General features: G+C 33.8%; 2 protein-coding genes and 1 long non-coding RNA gene across 4 annotated transcripts in view; 1 reads left to right on the forward strand and 2 right to left on the reverse strand.

Moving 5' to 3' along the window:
* LOC140449368 (tyrosine-protein kinase-like otk) overlaps window positions 1-19,088 on the forward strand; it is a 296,812-nt gene that overhangs the window by 133,933 nt on the left and 143,791 nt on the right. The window lies entirely within an intron of this gene.
* On the reverse strand, window positions 5,909-10,002 carry LOC140449372 (kappaPI-actitoxin-Avd3b-like). Its single transcript, XM_072542526.1, has 2 exons — window positions 9,814-10,002; window positions 5,909-6,226 (listed from the first exon to the last, which is right to left on the reverse strand). Exons 1-2 carry the CDS (start codon window positions 9,938-9,940, stop codon window positions 6,042-6,044), a joined length of 312 nt encoding a protein of 103 aa, XP_072398627.1. The 5' UTR covers window positions 9,941-10,002; the 3' UTR covers window positions 5,909-6,041.
* LOC140449373 (uncharacterized) lies at window positions 14,963-16,840 on the reverse strand. Its single transcript, XR_011951792.1, has 2 exons — window positions 16,407-16,840; window positions 14,963-15,213 (listed from the first exon to the last, which is right to left on the reverse strand). It is a non-coding gene; the product is annotated as an uncharacterized lncRNA (long non-coding RNA).

Here is a 19,088-nt window from a genome sequence, read left to right on the forward strand (position 1 = left end):
ACGTGGGAAAATTCTAGGCACCGTGGGAAAAAGCGGTATCTTTTATCGACGTCTTTTGACGCCCCCGCTATCAGGTGGGCTATGTGTAACATTGCAGATATAACTGGTGGCAAACGAGATTACATTTATATAGAGTGTACTCAGAAAATTGCCACAGCTTTTACTTAGTGACACGTGGTACTAGCATGCCAATAGTTTTAAATATTTTCGATTTCTTCTTTCTTCTTCTGGTTCCTATCCGTTTCGGATGTTGGAAATCATATTGGCAATCATGACCTTGCTCGCTGCGGCTCGAAACAGCTCCGTTGAGGTTTTCTTAAACCATGTTCTTAAATTCCGCAGCCATGATATTCTCCTTCTACCGGGTCCTCGCTTACCTTTGACTTTACCTTGCAATATAGACTGCAGCAGGGAGTAACGGTGCTGATTTCTCATAACGTGTCCCAGATATTGCAATTTTATGCGTTTGATCGTAAACACAATCTCTGGTTCCTTCTTCATTTTTTCTAGAACTTCCTTGTTCGTGATCCTTGCTGTCCATGATATTCTCAGCATTCTTCTATAAAGCCACATCTCAAATGCTTCAAGTTTTTTAATAGTGGTGTCTGTAAGCGTCCATGCCTCCGCCCCGTACAACAACACAGAGAAAACATAGCATCTCAAATGTCTCGTTTTTGTATCTAGGGATATGTTGTGACTTTTGAAGATGGCGCTCATTTTGTTAAAGACCGTTCTTGCCTTTCCTATGCGGCACTTTATTTAATGTACATTGCTCCACTGTTCGTTTATAATAGTTCCCAGGTAGCAATACTGTTTTACTCGCTCTATCTGCGTCCCATTAATGTATAGATGAGCCCCATTTATATTCTCCTTGCTGATAATCATTTGTTTCGTTTTGTGGGTATTAATGTTTAGTCCGTACTGTTGACTGTACTCGTTTATTCTGCCCATTAGCCCCTGAAGTCCCTCTAAACTATCTGCTATTACCATGGTGTCGTCGGCATATCTAACATTGTTTACTCTTTCACCATTTAGAAGGATGCCTTCGTCTATTCCGTAAAGAGCCTCGTTAAAAATTTTCTCTGAGTACATATTAAATATCAACGGCGATAGGATACATCCCTGTCTAACTCCACGTAGTATTTTTATGTGATCTGTTTCTTCTCCGTTAATTTTCATGTATGCGGTCTGATTCCAGTATAGTTCTGAAATTATTCTGAGGTCTTTGTCATCCAGGTCTGCTTCTTTTAAAATGTTTATCATCTTTTGATGTTGAACTCTGTCAAATGCCTTTTCATAGTCGATCAAGCACGTGTATACGTCGCAGTTAACGTCCCTGCATCTTTGAATCAGTACCTGTACTCCGAAAAGTGCCTCTCTGGTACCTACTGCGTTAATGAAGCCGAACTGTCTGTCCGATATTTGTTCCTCGCACTTCTTATAAATTCTTCCATGGATGACTCTAAGAAACAGTTTCAACATGTGGCTCATTAGGATGATTATTCGATATTCTTCGCACTTTTTAGCCCCCTGTTTTTTAGGTATCGCTATGAATTCTGATTCTAGCCATTTATCAGGGATGATTCCTGTATTGTATATTTTATTGAAGACAGCCGTGATCCAATTTATTCCTTCTTCTTCCAAGAGTTTTAAAAATTCAGCTTCGATATTATCAGGCCCTACAGCTTTCCTGCTTTTCATCCGTTTTATTGCTTCTTCTACCTCGGATTTAAGTATGCCCGGGCCTGTCATCCTCTCTGAAAATGGATGCCTATAATCCGTTCTTTGATCTTGAAAAAGTGTCTCCAAATATATTCTCCATTTGTCTTTCATCTCTTGGGTGTCAATGATTAATTTTCCATTGGTATCTATGAGTTTCATTTGTGTTCGCTTTTTAAAAGTACCCGTTATTTCTTTTACCTTTTTGTGTACATTAAAATTGTCATGCTTGGCTTGTAGTCTTTCTATTTCTTTACATTTCTCTACAGCTTCTTTTTCGTTAGCTTTTCTTATTTTTCTTCTGATGTAAGCCTGCATTTTTTTATATTCATCTTTATTTCCTTTAATTAACCTTCTGCGTTCCATTAAGTGAAGGATTTCTGGAGTCGTCCAAGATTTCTTCTTTGTTTGGTTTTAGCAGATCTTGTTTAGTTTTCTTAATTATTTCTTCGAATTGATTGATTTCTCGTTGGATGTTATTTTCTTCTTTTAGTTGTTTAACTTGATTGTTAATATATTCCCCCACTTGCTTTTTAACTTCCGGATGTTGCAGGGCTGTCATGTCGTAGTTAGGTCTAGACTTTTTCTTTATTGTCTTCAGTCTCACATCCATGACTCCCACTAAAGGTATGTGGTCAGATTCAATGTCCGCTCCTGGATATGTTTTGACAGATTTAAAACTGTTTCTGAATCTTCTATTTACCAATATATAATCTATCTGGTTTCTAATTATGTTTTTCGATTTAAACAAAGTAATTAACTATTGCCTGTAATTAATAAAAGTACTTCTGACGACTAAATATTATGAGGAGACTATAAGAGCAGAATAGAAATAATGTACTTGGTCGAAAGATCGACTCTTTTACTTTACGTAATACTTTCATCTGATCATCATTATAAAATGTATAAAAACTCAATAATTCTTCGTGTGTTGAGACGAGTTCTAATTCTAGCATTAAAATATCTACAATTTATATTCACTTTCTTAATTAAACCTTATTTCTTACTACTTATTGTTTGCGTATATATATTTTAAAGGCTTAAATTGTTGGTAGACTGTGCCGAGACATGGTCAAGAGACCCTTGCAGCGAATTTCGTAGTAAATTGAGATTAAGTGTCGTTTCTCGAGACACAATATACATTAGCGGATTGTTTACAAAGAACTTTCAAAGCACGGATACTAACAGACCTTAAAATAGAATTAGAGCCTTAATTTACGACAAAAGGAGGAATATTTGGGTGTTAGCTTCCTAATACCAACGTAAAGTCTCGATGGAACGTTGCTATGAAATACATAATATAGTGTTGCGTTAGAGCATATCGCAAATGAGTTTGTCTGAGACTTGTTCTTATTTGTTTTGTATATATTTTATCCTATAATAAGCGAAAGAACTAATATTCCATAACATACTCAACAAAATATATTAATTGACATTTATTTTAAAACTATCGGCTTTAGATGCAAATGCAGCCCCAGTTGTTTTGTTTCTTAAACTCAATTTCCAAAAGCATTAGATTGTGAGCCTTGGTCTGCCTTGGAACATCCTTTCATCCTGGTATGCCAGTTTTTCCCTCTTCTCACCCCAATCTCCTTCAAATCTTTATTCATATAGACTACAATCTGAGTTAATACATGGTTTTGAATGGTTCTAAGACATCCACTTGGCTCGCAATTTACTTTTGCAAATTGGAGTTTCTCAATTGGACTTTTCCCACTTTAATTAATTGGACAATTAATTAATTAAGATGAGCAGGAAGTGTGATATGCAGTTACAACAATCGCTTTATAAATAATGTAAATAATGTGTTTTATGAAAGACCAGATGGGAGAAGGTCTCTAGAACTGCCTAGAAAAAGATTGACAGATTCAGTCAGAAATGATCTGGAGAAAATGGGAGTGACTCAATAGGAAATGGTGGCAAAATGATGATGAATTTTAATTAATTACTAATTGGAATAGCATTCCTTTTGGATCTATCACAGATGAATATTATTGGAGCCTGTGAAAATTAAAACTAAACTGCCTTAAGCTCGCGAAGAAGCTTACGCTCACCAAAGTATAGTGATAGAATATGTTACATTTCGTCGTTTTTACCAATATTTAACTGATGGATGGTAGTGATCAGTGGTAGATCTGTTTTTAACAAAGTCTCTTTTGTAGGTTCCGATGATTTTATTGCGTAGTGCCAGTCATTTGTGAAGTATCAGGGACAAACGTTGGTATTAAGCACGTTTTATTGTTATGCACATTTCCTCCAAGTCTTTAAATCCATCAAAGATCAACGAATTCCAACAAAAACTAGAACAAGTTCTTTCTTTAGACCAAGTAGGTAGTGACCCTGAGAGCACTTGGATCTATCTCAAAGATAAGGTAATCGAGGCTGCAAAAGACTGTAAGGCAGCGGTTTCCACAGGCTGTAAGCTGTGGATATCCGATAATACGTGGACTGTGATTCAACGCAGAAAAGAACATAAGACAAAACAGATAGAGCTGTCGACAGCATGGCTGTCGAAATGAACCGAGGGATTTATTTCAAAAGATCAAACTCCTTACCAGAGAATTTAAATCTCAAACGTGGTCTGTAATAGATAAGGAAGGTAATCTAAAGACCGATACTGACGAAATATTGGCGAGTTATATAAAAATAACGAGGTACCAGCAGAACATCAATGGCCCTCTGACTACCTAAGAGAACCCACTGTCTTACTCGCTGAAGTCAAAGATGCAATTAAATCGCTAAAGAGAAATAAATCTTTTGGAATTGATTCAATACCAGGTGAAATACTACAGTTACTACAGTGTGGTCGACAGATTCCACACTAAGCAGAAGTGCGGAGACGTATTGGTATAGCAAAAAATGCGATTAGTTGCCTAACTAAAGTTTGGAAAGACAGATCTATCTCTCAAAATATTGAGACCCTGCATGTTACCATGCATATGTCAGTATTTTCTTAAAGAACGTCATAAACGTTTGAGCGTAAAATTTAAATATTTGTACTGGTAGGCTGTCTGATCCAGGTGCTTTGTTTCTGTACCTCTACTCTCCCGTTTAAAAGAGCTCTATTCTGAACCTTAATCTGGTGTGTGCTTGTGAATTGAAATTTTTTTAGTGTTCGCTTAGAAACTATTGGTACGCCAAGCTCTTCCTTGCCTATAAGGAGAGATATACAAGACTGTAATGAAGAGAAGAAGAGAAATACAATATAGCAAGTACTTTCTTTCTGCATTTTAAAAGACGACAATATACCTAGAAATCTCCAGCTAATCTAGAGGGAAAGATAGTCAGAAATCAAATTGACTACATTATCATTAATAGAAGGTTTAGAAACAGTATTAAATCTGCGAAAACCTGTCATACGTGCAGACGCAGCAATAAGCTCCGACAACTCAGAAGAAACCTAATAAGCCACTCCTAAGAAAGGCTGTAATAGCAGATGAGTTCGGAAATAAGATAAATCGTGAGATTTAACAACAGCCAGAAAGATCTGAACAAGAAAATGTCGACCAAAATCTAGAGATATAATGAATTTCGCCATGGGCCCCTTAGCAAACGAAGTTTTGAAACCAGATGAGACATGATAAGGAACGACTTAATTAGGGAAAGCGCCAACAGTCTCAAAAAGATCCAAGAACAAAGACTGCAATGATTTGGTCAAGTTGGACGTAGAAATAAAAAGTATATGTGACAAAGGATAGAGCTGTTAGAAGTTAAGGGAAAGACGAGATGGAGACGGAAGGACTGTGTGTCAGAGGACTTGAGAGAGAGAAAGGTTTAAAAAAAGTAGACACGATGAACAGAAATGATTGGAGAAGAAGAGCAAGAAAGAACTATTCCTGAAAAGCGAAAAACTGAGGAATATGAAGAAGAAACAGAGCTGGAGAAATATGTTACAGAATAAGGTGAAAACTGTGGAAATTCTTAGTAGTAGTAGTAGTAAATATGGTAATTTAATACACATTACATTATGACAATATATTCAACATTATCATCACGGTGCTATAGTTCTTGAAGTGCCTCGACATTCTCAATTCTATTACAATATAGAGCTATTTATATTGATGCTGAAGTACAAAGTCATCAATATTTAATAATGAATGCAAAATTTGACAATAAATGAGTACTGACATGCGAGAAAACCTCAAAACCTTAACACTAATGATTACAGAAGTGTTTGTAAAAGAAAACATATGACAAAATATTAGTTTAATAAGTATAAAATATAAATAATTAAATTTAAGGATCCAACAAACATTTGTCGTTTTCAGTACATGTAAAACCTAATATTAACATAAAATTTTACTATTCTATTTTGGTGCAGCCTACAACCTATTTGCACATACGGGCTCCGCAACCTTTTGGCATTCCTGCACCGTTTGAAAATTATTTTTGGTAGGACGACAACCTCCGTATATCGCAAGGGTACATTGTTGTTCCTTCTGGTTCCATTTGTAGCGTCTCATAAAGGCCATGCAAGCGAATCCGGTATGGACGTGTTTCGAACAATCTGTAACACAAAAAAACAATATAGACATTTTTATTAAGATGTGTTTTACTAAAACGAAACAGATGCTAAGGGTTGCCGAAATGAAAACCCTAAGAACAATAGTGGGCAAAACAAGAAGACGCAGGGTGAGAAATACAAACGTCAGAGAGCAGTGCAAAATTCAAGATATTGTAAGATGGGGAAGGCAGCGTAAGAGGATGTGGTACAATCATTTAAGAGACTAGACTCCCAAAAATTACCCTAGAAAACAACCCGCCCGGTTCAAGACCCCCCGGAAGACCACCTAAAAGCTGAAGGGATAGTTGGCAATCTATCTCCCAGGAAATTAACCAGAGGCAGCTTCAGAATTAAACAGATCGAAAGATCTCCAACAAGTAGAAGAAGAAGTGTGTTACTAATATTAATGCGAAACAGTACGAGCGGTACGAGAACGACTCGAAAAGTTTAAATTGCTGCAGATAATGGTTAAACAATTATTCTAATTGTTTATAAGAAAAAAAACATGTTTTTGCAAAATTATTTTGCTATATTTAAAATTAGATTTCTTCATTTTTTTTTAATAATATTGATATAATAAATCTTCTTTCATAAGCTACCCGTAGAATTACAGTAACTTTGTTATTTTCTAATATTGTTGCAAAAAAATTTAATTTGGTGTAAACAAATAAAATAACTTTTAAGTAATTTGACTGATCGCTTTGAAATTTTGATCATATTTTAAGTACTTTAAACCCCAACATCACATGTAAAAGTTCATTTTTAGAAAAGAGTTAAAAAAGGAGAAGGATCTACGGCAATTGGAAAACATTTTATTTTAGGCGAATCAACTGTAACAGCAATTAAGAATAATGAGGTTGCTATAAGAAAATCTATAATCCAATTTGGATTGAGAAACTAATTCAAAGAAGAATTCCTGTAAGTGGTTATTTAATTTAGGAAAAAGCTCTTCATAGAGTAGAAGTGTATTGTGTGTATTTAGCTAATTTAAAATAATACCACAACACGTGATAAATTATTAATTTAAAAATGTCACCTTGTATTATTCATTATAGACCCTACATGATATAGTTCGTTGAAAACAGGTTGTTAAGAATCTTTTAAAAACATAAAAATATACAGGGTGTTTCATTAAAAATAAGGATTATGGACTATGCCAGACTTGCGTGGATCACCCTGTACATTCAAATTTATAATCCACAAGGAAACAAAGTTCCTGTATTTGGCTGTATACCATATATTAAAAAATTTTGAATAAAATCCCTTATAAAAAGGTATATAAAAAACCCAGTTGGGCTATGTTGCATTGACAAAACGTTTTCGGAATAAATATTCCATCATCAGTGTCCTAAAATAGTATTTAACCACTTAATTAAAAAGAACATAAAATGATTTAAGTTTTGACTAAGGTTAATGTAAAAGTGTGGTTAATACTTACAAGTTAATACATGGATGTAGCCACTAAATATGTGGGTAAAAACCCTTTAAGAATTATTAAATAAGATTTGATTTACATTATGTCTAATTTACAGTTACGATGTTAAAGTTACCGTTGGATTGGTAACATGGCGACATATGACTCTACATTAGTTGCGAGTCCTGAGACGGTATGTCTACGAGGACTTTGTCAAAGCAACTGATTGAAATGACAATCTTGGTAGGTTAAGACGGAAGTTATGACAGAGCAGTCAGTGTAACTGTATATGTCTATTTAAGACAGAAGCCAACGTTGTTTAAAATTGTGAAAGTTGAAATAAAATAAAATTATAACAGTATCAACCATCAATGTTATTGTTTTAAATTATGTATGTGAAATGAAATTGTGGTGAGAAAATTATGTGATTATAGTTAGGCAACCAACTATACAGTGTCGAGTGGTGTGATGAAAAGATTCTTATATAAGGCCCTTTATGTTTTAATAACATTTGGTACCTGGAAAATGGAAACTAGACACTGGTGGAAAGTTGGGTTCTTGAAAAAATATAGGAATTGATATATTTAATATGTGAGGATGTTGTTCAATGAATGAAATAAAACTATTATGATATAAAGTTCATGTAAAAATTAACTTACAACTCAATTATATTAGGCCCTGTATGTCAAAAAACAACATTTGGTACCTGGAAAATGTAAAACTTCTTGAGTTGTAAGTTCATGAATATGAATATCTGATTGGATGTTGACAAACTGAGTGAAGTAGTTATATTTTGTGTGTTGACTAGTATGAAATGGACAAAATTTGATGGTTGAAAGTGGTTTTGTAATATATTGGTCGTAAAGTACTTAACTTATAACTTGAGAAAAAGCCCTATCTGTTATAAAGCAACACTAGGTACATAGGAAGATAAAAGATTAAGTTATAAGTTGGTAAGTTGAATGAACTATTGGTCTATATTGACTATAATAGTAAAATGAAATTGTTGTATGTGGCTCTGTTAAATTTGAGTAAAGAGAATGAAAATTAAGGTGTTTTGAGAGAATTGTGATAAACGGATAGACTACGAAAGGCTGAGGTCCCCAGAGAACCGAAGCCAAACCCTGAGGGAATTGTGTAGAGAAGTAAAATAAGAATTTAATAATATGGAATGGGTGGTGGATGATGGATAATCTGATCTGAATTTGGGAGTGTCGAAATAGAAGCATGGAAAGTATTGGTTATAGTGATTAAGACATGAAGTTTGGGTTGAAAAGAAAAGAGTGGGATAGATAGAAAGTAAGATGTATTGGAAGAAAGGTTTTTAGAGTGAACTAAGGGAGATGAGTATTAGGTGAACTAATAATTATTACAATTTTATTCCATAAGTAGTTTCCACACTGTATAAATATTCACATATATTTTGTATGAATTTCTTAGAAGTATATTCGAAGTAATTTATCATGTAGCCTATTTCTTTTAACTTCTGGAAACTTTTTTGTTTTTGTCTTGGTTTTAAGTAATTTTAGAAGGCTCCCTACTTTTTCAAAGCAAGTTATGTCTTTTTTATGCAATTTTTTTATATGCGCTTTTCTGTGTAACCTATCCACCACATAAAACGAGACCTTACTATATATATAATATATTTGCAAGTATCTAAAAGTTTTACTTTTTGAGCTGCGTAATTTTGAAAATTATTCATTTTTAAAAAAATTTTGATTGCTAAATTATTTTGCAAAACCTATTAAATCGATTTTAATGAAGTTTGATTTTAGTCAGGAATATAAACTCGCAATAAAACCTTTTTTTTTAACTGTTTTGGGTTTTTTTAGTATTTTTTCAATAATAAATAATTCTTAAGATTTGTAACTAGCATTGTCTTATATGAAATATAATAATTACAAAACTTTTATGTCCTATACAAAATTTTTCTAAATCTAGTTCTTGAGATATATGTACGTATGCGAAAAAATGAGGAAAAATATCGAATTTTTTGAATTTTTGATTTTTTGAAATGATGATTTGTAGTGATATTTTGGAGCTATTTCACAAGTATGAATGAGATAAAAACATAAATTTTGATACTAAATGGAAATCTACAATGGAGAGAGTAACTAAATGAAACCGAAAAATCCACAAAATAAGACGCGCTAACGCCATGAAGTAAAAAATTTACCTTTGTGTAGAAATGGTCTGGCTGCCAATTCTGCAATTGTCTCCGGTCGTTGTTGCCTCCTATTTTCTTGCAACGAACAACCGATCACCAACAAAACAACTAATATCACCGTTCGAAGATAAACCATCTTGTCTGTATCGAACACAATTTTTTTAACGACTTGTTTTGGTGCCAGCTTCCTCGCTAGATTAACGACATCAATAAATCGTTATAGAAATATATACGATAAAACTGTTGACATAATTTTTGCGTCCTCCGTTCGGAATTTCTTATCATCTATTAAGTAAATATGGTACGCAACTATGATCGATTTGTTCACTTAAAAACCCAAAATTTTCCTAATAATTTCAAGAGATGTTTGTCAATAAAAAGTGTCTCACAGTTTCATCTGAATTCAGTTTAGTTGATAATAAAAGAAACCGATCTTTATGATTCATTAAGTACACAAATTTTAGTTTTGTTATCTACTAATGTGTTTTAATTTGTTTGTGACACGTGTTGGATTTTTATTTTTTTACCAGTCATAAGGATTTTTCTATGAAAATCTACGATTACTTCCTTTCCATCATTTATATACGTCAGGAACAGATCAAATCATTTCATGGAAAATTGATTTCGTCCGCGTACCTGACATTGAAAATCACCGGTCGCTTTAAGCGTTGTTTCTAAGAAAACGATTCATTCTACACAAAAAGTGCTAATGAACATTTTTGTTCAAAATTGTCTCAGCTACATTTTTTATTTGAAATGTTTTTTTCTACGATGCACAGATTCTTTGTAAATCGTATTTTTTTCCGTTTCCCCTTCCCATTACGATGGTGGTTTCCCATTACGAGGTAAAAGTTTACCTCTCCTACCCGAAGTAAGGGAGGTAAACTTTTTGCATGTTTTTTTGTGTACCAAAATTGACATTCTCAGCAAAATTAAGCTTGTTCGTATGCTTGTTAGAGGTTCAGTGGCATTTTCGTCTCTTAAGACTGGAGTACTAGGTGATTGCTATAATCTTCTAAATCTGCATTTGATCTTTGATAACAAGTTTTGATGGCACTAGGCATTTTTTGGCCCCGTAAAAGATGGATAGACGACGTAGAGAGGGATCTTAAAACCATGAACATCAGGCAGTGGCGAAGGAAAGTATCCGACAGGGCAGAATGGAAGAACATTGTTAAGCAGGCCAAGACTCACAAAGGGTTGTAGCGCCATTAGAAGAAGAAGAAGAAGGCATTTTTTGGATTTAAAGGAACAAAAATTATAGTATATAATATACAAATTTTTTTTTTGAAAAAAATTGCTGCCTTGAAATTATTTTAAAGGCAGAAAGAATTACCTTTAAATGATATGCATTTTGTAAATACTTAGTCATGAGTCTAATTACAGATTGTTGCTCGACTTTCAAACCTTTTAATTGTACAAATAAATAAAAAGTGGATATAAAATGGACCCTATTCAACGTTTTATTTAACGTAAGGCTTGCTCATTTGTATTTTATGTTGTATTTCAAATCGAATATAATAGATATGACTGTGAAAGATTCCCTAGATCCGGAGTTACGATGAAAAACAATCAAAGGGATAGAGATAAGAATAGATCGATTCGGTATAATGGTAGAATATTTAAATGACATTCAATATACACTCGAAATATTTTGCAATAGATGTACAATTTCAGTTTTTTTATTTTTAGCTTTATTTTGATAATTTTTTTAGCACACTATGTAAAAATTTATAAATTTTAATTTAGTATAGTGAGTTTTTGAATAAAATATTATATTTGACTTTTATACGGGGTTAATCGAAAGGTGATTTTTTATCCTAACTTTAAAACATCCTGTGGAATAATTCCGTTAGGGGATTTTCGTAAAACCTTGTTTTTCAGTTGCAACCATGTCTTCTCAGTATTATGTTTTTTGTTTCATGTGAAAATATGGATTGGTTCATTTTTAGGAGCGAAATGACTTTGCCACCCACAATTTACGACTTTTCCTATTATTACCATTATCTTTTGTATTACTTTGTAATACGACGATGGGGCTTTGGTGACTGATATCGAACGAATGTCATGTCGACATCCCAGTAGCACTGTATTTAAATAATGATTAAAAGCAACGACGTGATCTTGATTTTAATGAACAATGATAACAATAACACAACATAAAAAAAAACAACTTAAATGTAACTTAACCTACGTACGCAAATAACAAAGAAAAACTACTAAAAAATAACTTAATACTCTGTATTGCCTCCCCTAGCCTCTATAACTGCCCGTACACTTCGGCTCATGCTGTGTATGAGTTTGCGAATATCATCTTACTGGATGTTTTACCATTCCTCTTCCCTCTTCTAGAGCCAAGCGAAATTCATTAGGTGAGGATGGTGCGACTGCGCGACCTCTAATATTTCTACCACGCATGTCCCAAACGTGCTCTATTGGGTTCAGATCTGGCGAACACGCTGACCAGTTCATTTTATTAATACCAACTTCCTCTAAATATTGCGTGACACACATTGCAGAGTGGGGTCGCACATTATCTTGCGTTAATAGAAAATAATCGCCGATATATTGAGAAAAGGGTACTACGGGATTCAATAAAATTTCTTCAATATACCGGTGTGCAGTCAACGAACCCTCAATTAGTGTGCGCCTTTCGGGATATTCCTGCCCATACCATCACCAAACCCCCTCCATAGCTAACCAAATCTCTGTCCAGTTCGACGCTATACTGGTTCTCTGCGATCTGATGAGTGAAGACAGTATTTTGACCATCTGTAAAAAGAACATTACTCCATTGTCCTAAATTCCAATGTAAATGGTCCCTGCAAAATTGTAGTCTAGCCACTCTGTGTCGTGGAAGGAATTTGGACCCAGTTGCTGGTCTGTAACTTTGCAAACCAAATTCATGTAATCTTTGACGAACTGTAAATACACTTATATTATTACCTCGAACCTCAAAGCGGATTCCTTGTTTGCACCGCTGTTAAATAACAATCCCGCAAAGCTTTTGAGCTTCCTGCCACTTCCCGCTTTACGCTTGTTTGTTCCAGTTCGTATAAAACGTTCCACTACCCTTTGGATGGTACAGCGATGAGTGTGTAGTACTTCTTCTTCTAAATGTGCCTAACTTCTAGATATTTAGACCAGTCCACTTCCTAAGATTATCCAGCCAGGATATACGTCTACGTCCAGGGCCTCTCTTACCCTCAATCTTGCCTTGTAGAATCAACTGTAGAAGTCGGTATTTATCATTACGCATGATGTGGCCGAAGTAAGCTAATTTTCTGTTTTTTATGGTGTTAATAATTTCTTTGTCTTTTTTTGCCTCTCGAGAATAGTTATGTTATTTGTGTGGTGCATATATGAGACCCTCAACATACATCGGTAGCACCACATTTAAAATGCCTCTAATCGTTTTATGGAATCTCCTGTAAGGCTCCAGCTTTCTACTCCATAGAGGAGGACACTTAAGACGTAACAGCTAAGAATTCTTATGCGTATATTGATACTTAAAGATAAGTTGCTGAGAATCTTCCTAAGGCTGTTGAAAGAGCTTCTGGCTTTTTCAATACGACTTTTTATTTCGTAGCTGTGATCCCAAGTATCCTTAATATTGCAGACCAAATAGCATATTTTTTCCACTCTTTCTAACGGTGTATCTCCTATTGTAATTTGGGCGTTTATGTTGGTGTTCTTACTAATGATTATTATTTTTGTCTTCTTGCAATTAAGTTTTAGGCCGCATTTGTTACAGGCTTCTACAACGTTATCCGTCATCCTTTGGAGCTCCTGCGCACTTCTGCCAGCAATACTATATCGTATGCATATCTAATATTGTTTATAAATTGGCCATTTACAGCAATCACATCTTCTGATTCGTCCAAGGCGTCTCTAAAGATATTTTCAGAGTATATGTTAAATAATGCCGGTGACAATATGGAACCCTGTCTAACTCCTTTTTCGACTGTGAAGATCTATACTGTGTAGTACTCTAGCCACATATTCATAATTTCGCCCATCTTCAACCAGAGTAAACGGCTTTCGCACAATCTTCGACACTAAGAACCATGATCAATCATAGGTAAACAAAATGTAAGTGTCAATATGACATAATGATAACAGTCACCAAAGCCACCTCGTCGTATTACAAAATAACTCCAAAACAATCATTATTACAACGGTCCTAAATTGTGGGTGGCAAATTCATTTGGCTCTAAAAAATGAATCAAGGCATATTTTGACATGAAAAAAAAAACACAATGCTTAGGAGAAATGGTTGCAACCCAAAAATAGGGTTTTACGAAAATTAGCAAACGGAATTATTCCACAGGATGTTTCAAAGTTAGGATAATAAAACCACGTTTTAATTAACCCTGTACAATAAGTCAAATATAAAATTTTATCAAAAAACTGACTGTACCAAATTAAAATTTATAAATTTATACACAGTGTGCTAAAAAAATCATCAAAATGGGGCTAAAAATAAAAAAATTTAAATACTTTGAATTTGACCAAAATTTTCTCCGTTGCGTTTCTTTGCATCTGAGTGTAGATAGTTTCATGTGGGTGTATAGATGATCATTATCTTTAAGATGTGATCGATTAAATTTTTATTCCATATGCAAGTATAATAGTCCGATATTGCTGAAATTTGCACAGTGTATCTTTATAATATTGTTTCGTCATTGAACGAAGGAATTAAAAAAAATGAGGTTTATAGTTTTGAATAAGTTTGAATAAATGTTCGTCTAATATTTTTTAGCGTTTTTCCGATTCTCATCGTTTTTAAAACATTTTTTCCGTAGAAAACAAGAACGAGTCGACCAATTGAAAATTCCTTTGTTCAATCATGAAACAATACTATAAATATGGACTGTGCAAAGTTTCAGCACATTCGGTCGATTCGTTCTCGAATATTCGATTATATTATATTATTATAGAAAATAATTTGATATTAATGTTTATTTTTTGTTTCAGGTAAGTGTTCAATTTTTTTTGCAATTTCTTGGTAAGTACTTTCGCATTTTTCGGCATTCGCTCGTTTTTTAGAGCGTATAATAAAAAAATTACGTTCAAATATTGAGGAGAACGAAACCATGTGATTTTTGTTTAGTTTTTTATGTTAAAATTACTTAAAAGATGCAATGAAATGTAGAAACAATCTTAAAAATATATTACAGTCAAAAATATAGTTATCCAAGTATATTTCACCTCAAAATGGACTTTAGTGGCCACATATGGGTTTGGCAACTTCTAAACATTTTGCCTCGGTTCCGAAGTTGTTCTTGCTAGCGTTACATCCGGTGTATATATCGGTAACGCATCTATTGTCGAGTGAACTCCATCTCCAAACTCTTATTAAAGCCAGGCACTTTACGATACTGAATTGTTCGGTTCCCATGTTGCAATCTACAAAAAAAAATAAAGTAAATATATTTTTATATATTTCCGCTGGAACTAAACGGCATAAATGAGATTCAACTCATATCTATCCATAGATACCTTCAATTTATGTAAAGGAGTGCGCCTAGGTTACATTTTGTCAGCGGTACCTTTTAATATTTACGTGGAAACGATATTTCAAATGGCTTTGAAAGGAGAAAGCAGTGAAATTAAGAATAATGGAATTCCAAAATACAATATATGATATGCAAATGATACGGCAACTCAAGCTCCAACTTTCGAGAATCTTCAGCGCATATTAGACATTATTGACGCCATAGGTAAACGTTTTGTACTTCAATCAACCAAGACCAAATTGTAGTAATAGATTGACAGCCGGTAATCAATGTAATAAACACAATAAACTAAAAATGGATCTGCGATGAAGTTAAAATTGAAGAAGAAAGAACAGTATTTGTCAAACAAATATTTCCTATCAGGTCTCATTCTCCCACTTGCATGTAGAGTAGGTGTTGTCGGAAGTTCTCGAGATGTGGGTATTTAAAAGACTCTTGAAAATACCATGGTATTGCTTAAAATGAGTTATGACAGAGAACTTCTTAACATTATCAATAGACACAAAACCAGTTATCTACGACATGTGCACCAGAGAAGACATTATGAGCTGTTGAGGTTGTTAATGGACAGAAAATTGAAAGAAGCTGACCTCCAGGTAAGAGAAGATGTTCATGGTTGAAAAGCATAAGAGAGTGCATGGGTCTCGATGCTAATCCTTATCGAAAGGCGCACAGACACTCTAAGAAAAAGAAGTTGTATGTAGACTCTTAGACTACGTATTCTATATGGACTCTACGGAAACTGTTACAAGTGCCAAGGACCGCAGATGTCTATACGAATTGACGGAATTTTAAAAATTGAAGACATATCCACCATAGATTCTTTCTTTTCTTTTTTCACTGTCAATTGCCGTACTGCTTTGCTTACATCCATGCGTATTACCTCTTTAATAGGATGCAACATTTTCTCTTCCTCCCCGTCTACGATCTCGGTAATATTGAGGAAAACATGCTGCTTTAGTTGGGCGAGACAAATCAATGCAATAAAAGATTTATACAGAGTTGCAAAAAGTGCAAAGACTCGCTTTCGTAATTCTAAAAACGAGATATTTCTTTCTCTTATATAACTATAAGGTAACTTACCACTTTGCTGGAATGGTCTTGCCTGAAGTTGGTCGTAACTTTCAGTTGTAAATTGTATAGGGGAAAATTGAATATGGTTGACATTGTTTCCACCGCCATTTATCACACCAAGAACACTGTTACAGCTTAAGATTACAAAGACAGACACAGCTAATAGATGCACCATTTTGATATTTGTAGATCAGTGGACTGTACTCTACGACGTATTAACACTGTTCTAAATTGGATGGTTATTATATAAGCACACAATCACAAAATGATTTCAAAATAGTATTTGTTGCTGTAATTACTTTGTTGTATCTGTTTGTTTTTGGAATCATTACTAAAACATACGATTATTATTTTCAAAGATATTGTTAGTGTTTTTGAATGATATATTTGAGGGGTTATCAATGTCGTAATAGTCCAACGAAAACAGGAGTTTGAACCTATAAATCCGGGTTGTTTTACATTTGTAACTGTTTCTAAGATGATTCTATTCAACTTCATTTGCTTCAGTTTTGTATGTACTCGTAGTTTGCTTATTATTTTTCATTCCTTTATTCATACATAATGAAACACTTTTTGGCTTCTTTATATGTTAAAGTGTAACAGTTTTTTAACAACAAATTCCTTTTAATATTGTGTACTATAATCGTCGTCATCATCAACAGCTATTTCATTCTTCGTCGAATGTAAGCCTCCCTTATAGTTTATTTTTATGAACGAGAGAGTAATTAGCATAATTTTAACTGGTACCTCCGACCAATCCATGGGCGTGCTCAAGATTAATTGAAAAATTACTTTGAATAATTGTAAAAAATAAATGAATTATTTCAGTGTTATAAAGTGTTATGTGTATGTAAACAAAAGTGACCTCTTTTATCACACACTATATTAGAACTGACTGGCCTACATTAAAAAGGGTTTTAAAAAATTCACATTTTTTTTTAATTTTTAAAAATTACAAAAGAGAAAAAGAGTTTTTAAAACCGTCTAAGGTATGTTAAATAGATGAATAAAAATATTAATATAAAACTTACAGCTACTTGTTACAAATCCAAATCAGATTCAGAAGATGAACTTTCAGAACCAAGATTTATAATAACTGGCTCGATCATTTTATCAGTAATATTGTCCAGCTTCCACATTTTTTCCTCTTCTTTAATAGTGTGATTTACTGCCTTTTCCCAGTTTTCAGGTTTTACATTATTTACGGCCTCCAAAAACAACTGTTTAACATCATGAATTTTAAAAGTGGTATTTTTCTTGAAACTTCACTCTTTATCTGTGCCCATACCAGTTCAATCGGGTTTAATTCACAATGATATGGTGGGGATCTAAGTACTGTCATTCCACGATTTTTGGCAATTTCATCAATTTCGTATTTTTTAAATTTTTCTTTATGAAGGGCACACAACGAATAAAGTTCCTTTCTTATAGATCCGGAATGGTACGTAATATTTTTTGAACTCAGCCAATTCTGCAAGTCTTTTTTTAACCACTTGGTTGTGGGCAGTCCTTCTATAAGTCTGGAGTGATAACTTGCATTATCCATTACTATTACACAGTTCTTAGGAAGAAGATCTATCATTTGTTCGAACCATTCTTGAAAGACATCAGCGTTCATGTCTTCATGGTAGTCACCGGTACGAGTTGATTCAAAAGTTAATAAACCACCTTCAACAAAACCGTCTGAACTGCCAATGTGTACTATTATCAGCCTGCGTCCCTCTCCTGATGGTGGGTTTAAACCAGTAGATAAGTTATTTACAAAAGCGTGCCTTTGACTTGTAACAGTTTCATCCTGCCAAAATTTATTTGGTGTATGACCCTCGTTGATCCATGTTTCATCAAGATAAAATATTTTTCTTTTTTGGTTTCTCATTCCCTTTATGGTTCTTAGAAAATGTCTTCTCCATATGACAATATCGCTTCTTTCTAATAAAATAGACTTTCTGGGATTCTTTTTCCAGCGGAAGCCTATTTCTTTTAAAATCTTCTAAATCTAAAATCTTCTCTAAATTTCTGGGTAATCCTTATCATCTCGAACTGAGACAAGAACTTTATCCAATGTTGGAAATTCTTGTCTAAAGAAGAATTCATGCACTTTCCGTCGAAGTCCTTCTTTAAAATGAATTTTATTTGAAATTTTGGTTTCCCTGGAGCATTACGTGGCATTTGAAAACTACCACATTTCTCTTCTTTAATAACTCTGTAAATCGTAGATTTCCCAACACCAAGTGTACTGCTAACTAACTCAACGGTCTCATCAACACTTTCACATAAACGTTTGTCTGTAAATGATTTAAAACAATTAAATATTAATGTTTTTTCATTAACTGTTAAAGGACCAATTTTTCGGCGTTTACACGGCACTTCCAAATTTTTCATAACACTAGTATACACAATAAACTGCACCTTGCAACTGAAGTACCTACTTTTAGTGAACTGTTAAGAATTTTGAATACGCCACTTGGACCTTCCTACAAAATGGAAAAACCCACTATCACATTTTCTGTGGAATAAGTTTAGAAGGTAATTATCTAGTCAATTACTGTCGTAGATTCCTGGAATTAAAGAATTAAATGTTTGATTGTTGAAACCCTTACTTCGTGGAATGCACTCATTTCAGATAAAATAAAACGTTTTATTTTATCTAAAGAATTAAACTTTATTTTGCAAATAGGTAGGTACTTATTA

Source organism: Diabrotica undecimpunctata, chromosome 9 (assembly GCF_040954645.1).
Source record: "Diabrotica undecimpunctata isolate CICGRU chromosome 9, icDiaUnde3, whole genome shotgun sequence".
NCBI classification, from domain to species: Eukaryota; Metazoa; Arthropoda; class Insecta; order Coleoptera; family Chrysomelidae; genus Diabrotica; species Diabrotica undecimpunctata.